Here is a 5666-nt window from a genome sequence, read left to right as displayed (position 1 = left end):
AAAATCAACCAGCCGTCAACAATGAAACCTTTGAAAGGATCCATAGACGAGTATCATCTCTATACGGAGGACCAGCTAAGACCTCCAATCAATGATTCCCTGGCTCGATCGTCTCTGTTAAGAGCCTAGGCGAAGGCAATCCCGGGATAAGTGATTAAAATGTCAGTTTCCAGCACACAAAGCGAGATATTCCACTCTCGCGGCTCTAGCTTTGCAATGCATTGTTCGGCCATGCACAGCTCAGGCCATACACCTGACTCTTGGCCGGTAAGTACGAGACTTGGCCGCCAGCCTTGCGGCATACTTTCCACATATTGAGACAAGGTACGCATTCTGGCGACCTGCTCTCTCTTCTAGGCGTATCCCTTGAGACTCCAGGCGCCAAAAGAGGGCGGAGGCTCGGCTCGCGGCCAGGCAGGCGAGTCCCAAGTATAAACACACTCACATATATATAATTCTCCAATCTCGGCCACGGCCCGGGGTGGTCAAATGTTGGTTGACCAACATTCGATGCATGCACACGTACCATGGACGAAGTACTGCTACTTAAACACGAAACGCCCTCTTTGCATCAAGACTGAGGCCTCCCCCGCCGTCCCGAATCATCACCACGGCCCGACCGACTCTACCAGTCAACTTGAAGCGTCCGCTCCAGTCGAAGCCGCATAGCCATGGATCTGCGCAGTGCGGGACCCGACAACGTCATGGCCGACGACGCCTCGTCACTTGGCAGAGAGTCGACCAGCGGCTTTTGGGGCCGTTCTCTGTTCCTGTGGCTGAACTCAACATTGCTCATTGGCTTCCGCTCCATCATAAGCGTCGGCGACCTGCAAGACCTAGGCCCTGCGCTTAGTTCAACGCGTCTGTTTGCGAAATTTGAACCCTTCTGGGCCAAGGGTAAGCCAACAGCCACTGTCCAGTCATCTCTCGCATCTTCCCGCTCAGCTTGGACAGCGAACAAGAGCTCGCCATATTGCTTGCCGAGAGCGTGCCTCCGCACCCTCGTCAGATCCTTTCTCGCCATCGTGATCCCTAGGCTGTGCCACATAGGATTCAAATTTGCGCAGCCATTCCTCCTCCAAAGCATAGTCAACGCCATCGACAAGCGTAACCTTTCCCGCGATACCGTTGGCGGCCTGGTTGGGGCCACGCTGCTTGTTTACATGGGCATAGCCGTAACTAGATTCACCGAGTGACTCTGAAACGGGAATATAGGTTAACGTCGGTTAAGGTTACCAAAGCATACTATATGCACCTAACTTACCGCATGATTGCCCGCCTCCGAGGACTGCTCGTCTCAGCCATATTCAACAAGACGCTTAAACTTAAGTCGTCGAGTGCGGATTCTGTTAACGAATCTGCCGCCGCGACCTTGATGAGTACCGATATTGACGGCATAGAGAAAGGCCTCGCTGTCTTCCACGAAATTTGGGCTAGCGTTATCGAACTCGCGCTCGGCATATATGCCTTAGCAACGATTGTCGGAGGCGCGTCCTTTTTAGTCGTGCTGCCGGGAATAGGTAACGACAACACTGAAGACTAGAGGCTAGACGAAGCTCCGAGCTGATATACTTTATTCATCGTGTTGTAGTTACAACCGCGGCCTCCATTGAGCTTGCGCGAAGAATGGCTCCAGCCCGCGTCGCCTGGAACGAAAGGGTTCAGGCGCGGGTTTCGGTCACGTCGAATGTTCTCGCGCACATCAAAGGCATTAAGAGGACGGGTCTAGTGCCTGCGGTCTCGGAGTACATCCACGGGCTTCGCCTTGTCGAAGTCGACTTCTCCAAGAAGCTACGGGTGCTACTTATTGTCATGCACGCAATCGGTAGTTGAATCCCCCCTACCCCGAAAGGCTCTGTTCGAGCGGCTGGGGATGCTGATGCGGCTCCACTGTATATATAGCCTCCTTCTCTACCAGCATCACGCCCATCATCGTTATTGCCGGCGGCCTCTTCTGGACCAAGTTTGCTGGCGGCCTCAACGCCGCTCAAGTATTTACGACACTCTCTATCATTGCCCTCGTCTCGAAATCCGTTAGTGATGCTGCTGCTAGCGTACCCTTCCTTTGCCGGCATCATGGGCTGCCTGGGTCGGATACAGGCGTTTCTCCTTCTCGACGAGAGGATAGATGGACGATTTGTGGGAGACTGTCATCTCCCATCGAGCGAGACACAAGACAACCAAAACTTCGAGCTCAAGCCGCTTCGAAAGATGGCGGGACCGAGAACGGGGATATTGCCCTCTGACCGCTGCGCTGTCTGGTTTGCTGAAGCGTCAATCGCCGTCCCAGACGGCGCGGAATCAATATTACAACGAGTCAACGTCGAGTTAGTCCAGTCGAGTCTCACCATGGTCTCCGGACCAGTAGGAAGCGGAAAGTCCACCTTTTCCAAGGCAATCTTGGGCGAGGTGCCACTTAGCGAGGGGGCCATCTACGTCAAGCACGGATCCATGGCCTATTGCGGCCAATCATCATGGCTTCGAAACGTTACTCTCCGCGACAATATCATCAGCCAGAGCGCCTATGATCCGTACTGGTATGGCACAGTTCTCCGTGCTTGCCTGTTGGACGAAGATATGCGCCAGCTTGCAGACGGCGATGGCTCTCTCGCCGGCAGCGGCGGCGTGAACCTCAGCGGCGGGCAGGGTCAGCGCGTGGTGCGTCGCGAAACAATCTTTTCGCCCGTGATGTGCTTGTTGACAGTGCTCACTGCAGGCACTGGCAAGAGCCGTCTACTCGCGAAAGCCGATGCTGCTTCTAGACGACGTCTTCAGCGCTCTCGATGGCCGGACGTCACAGGCTGTATTTTCCGAGCTGCTGGGCTGCGACGGGCTGTTGCGGAAATCAGGCACCACGGTCATCATGACTACCCACTCGCGTAAGTCGATGACGATGGAGGCTTCTGCCTGCCCAAGAAGATGAAATTCCATTCTGACTTTAGAGGGTGCCGCAGCCGAGCATCTCGCCCTCGCCGACAATGTTCTCGTACTGGATGGGACGGGGAGCGTCAGAGAACAGAGACATGTCAACCATGATACAGGGAGACAGAGCCTTGCTCGAGATCTGGAAAATAAGGACGAGAGGAGAGCTGAAGATAGCCAGTCTCAAGTCGTGTCCGAGACGTCCCGTGCGTCGTCCACTCCCCCAACAAGCACAGTGCCGCCAGTACCGGAAGAAGACAGGGCGGAGCGCCAGTGCGGGGACGTGACTCTATACTACTTTTATATCGAATCCATTGGTAGGCTCCTGTTTGCCCTGTAGCTCTGCACCGTAGCTGCATCGGCCGTGTCAGACAAGGCACCGCGTAAGTATATCTCCTCGATCGGCGTCCATCTGCCGGCCACTAACATTACTCGGCATAGAAATATTTGTTCGTATCTGGCTCGAGAGAGACCTCGAAAACAGTCGCTACTTTATCGGATACGCAGTCCTGGGCGTGTCGACCTTGGCATGCACCTCAGGGATGCTCACGTGCGTTGTGCCAGCGCGGTTTCGGGAGTCTTGCTCTGCGACACGCTGACCTGTATACACGTTCGATTAGCTTCTACCTTCTCAAGCTCGTGCCCAAGTCGGCAGAGAACTTGCACCATATGCCGCTGGATAGCGTCATGGAGTGAGCCGCCTCCCTTTACTCGTGGGCTCCTTTTGGCGTTTTCTGATATATAGTTCACCAGCGCAACACTTTGGTTTCTTACGTCCACCGACTCTGGAACTCTTCTTAACCGGCAAGTGTCACTTTTGGTCTAATAGAGGAAAGGAGTCTGTAGCTTACTGACGCGCTTCCCTCGTTCAGGTTCAGCCAGGACATGACGCTTGTCAGCCAGATGCTTCCCATGGCATTCATGGAAGTTGCATACCGTAAATCCGTTCATCTTTGACGCCTCTCGCCCCCTTTCCGTTCTTTCTTTCTGACGACCCTGCTGCTTCTGGTGGCCTTCTTTAGTTGCCTTGTCCGTCCTGACCGATATTGGCATCATTGCCTCTGGAGCCAAGTACGCCTCGGTTATTATTCCATTTTTCGTCGTCGCCCTCTACTGTCTCCAAAAGTTTTACCTGCGTACATCGCGACAGATACGGCACCTCGACCTCGAAGCCAAGTCGCCCCTCTATACACAACTCACCGAAACGGCCGCCGGCTTGCAGCACATCCGGGCTTTTGGCTGGCAGTCCAAGGTGCTGGCCGGCAGTCTCAGGCTGTTGGACTATTCGCAGAAGCCGTACTATTACATGTTCTGCATCCAGCGGTGGCTCGCGCTGACCCTGGATATGTCTATACTCGTTATCGCCGGGGTGTTGGTGACATTCGCGCTCAATACGACGACATCGCAGAGTGCCATCGGCCTTGCTCTTATCAACGTGATGACGCTGAGCGAAACCCTGTCCCAGCTCATCAACGCGTGGATTAATCTAGAAACGTCACTCGGAGCCATTGCCCGGCTGCGAACCTTCTTACGCAATACTCCAATTGAGAAGGATCCGCTACGAGGACAAGACCCGCGGTTGCCGCCGGGTTGGCCTGAGCACGGCAAGATTGAGGTCGGATCCATGAGCGCCAAGTACAAGTAAGTTGACGGACTTTAAAGGGCATCATATCAGGGCGCGCCACTAAACTGGCTCAAGCCCCAATGAGGAAGCGTCGCGCCCTGTTCTCGACGGCCTGTCTGTCATCATCGAGCCGGGACAAAAGATTGGTATCATCGGGCGGACCGGAAGGTAAACAGGACCGCCCATACCTGGGCCATGGACTCGTTCGGTGGAAAGCTAACGCACGACAGTGGCAAGAGCTCGCTACTGGCGTCAATCCTCGGCCTGTTGGACTACTCAGGCTCGGTCTGCATAGACGGCATCGACATTTCCCAAATTTCACGCCAGCAGCTTCGCTCGCGCGTCACCACCCTCCCACAGGAGCTGGTCGAACTAGCCGGGACTGTGCGGACCAACCTTGAGCCCCTTGGCCGACTGAAGCCGACCGTCGCGGCGGACGATGACGCCATGGAGGAGGCCTTGAGGCGGGTTGGCCTGTGGAAACACGTGGCCTCGCGCGGAGGACTCGACACCGACTTAGCGACTCTAGGGCTGTCTCACGGCCAGAGGCAGCTGCTGTGCCTTGCGCGGGCCGTCGTGCACAATGCCAGCACGGGAAGCAAGGTGGTGCTGGTGGATGAGGCAACGAGTAACCTCGACCACGAGACCGACGTGCGAATGCAGGCCGTCTTGTCCGAAGCCTTTGCCGGGTGCACGATGCTTGTGGTGGCGCACCGTCTAGAGACGATTCAAGACGCTGACGTGATGCTTGAGCTGGATGCTGGGCGGCTCGTTGGAGTGACGAGGAAGAAGAAGAAGTGAGGTGGACGAGGAAGAAGGGTATTGACTGTCGCTGTATAGTGTAGACCCCCGTGTTTTGCACTGTTTAAATGGCGCACCCTCGAACATAGGATATTCTCAAGCAGGGGCTTAAGAGCACAGTGGAAGAAATAGGGGCACAGAAAGGTGAATTTAGTGATGTATGTCTTGGTCTATCTATTAGGATAAGGGAGGGGCTTATATAGGTATAGTGACTATATATAGCTAGCTAAAAGAGGGCATTAAGATATTCCTATACCTAAGTTAAGCCTATATAATATCCTTAGGCTAAGGGAGTTATATTAGTTAGGCAGGCTTCCTT

General features: G+C 54.7%; 1 protein-coding gene across 1 annotated transcript; it reads left to right on the top strand.

Annotated features, from left to right (window-relative positions):
* Positions 1 to 671: 671 nt before the first annotated feature.
* On the top strand, positions 672 to 5347 carry HRG_01231 (ABC transporter domain-containing protein; the record flags this gene model as incomplete). Its single annotated transcript, XM_044859702.1, has 17 exons — positions 672 to 897; positions 946 to 1175; positions 1232 to 1520; positions 1592 to 1825; positions 1903 to 2033; positions 2101 to 2139; positions 2212 to 2658; positions 2717 to 2879; positions 2943 to 3239; positions 3294 to 3305; positions 3364 to 3490; positions 3543 to 3614; positions 3676 to 3726; positions 3795 to 3859; positions 3945 to 4563; positions 4622 to 4714; positions 4777 to 5347. 17 exons carry the CDS (start codon positions 672 to 674, stop codon positions 5345 to 5347), a joined length of 3666 nt encoding a protein of 1221 aa, XP_044726102.1.
* Positions 5348 to 5666: the final 319 nt, after the last annotated feature.

Source organism: Hirsutella rhossiliensis (genome assembly GCF_020360975.1).
Source record: "Hirsutella rhossiliensis strain HR02 chromosome Unknown scaffold00001, whole genome shotgun sequence".
Taxonomy (NCBI): Eukaryota; Fungi; Ascomycota; class Sordariomycetes; order Hypocreales; family Ophiocordycipitaceae; genus Hirsutella; species Hirsutella rhossiliensis.
The sequence above is the reverse complement of the archived record's forward strand: the minus strand, read 5'-3'. Positions and strand labels throughout refer to the sequence as shown.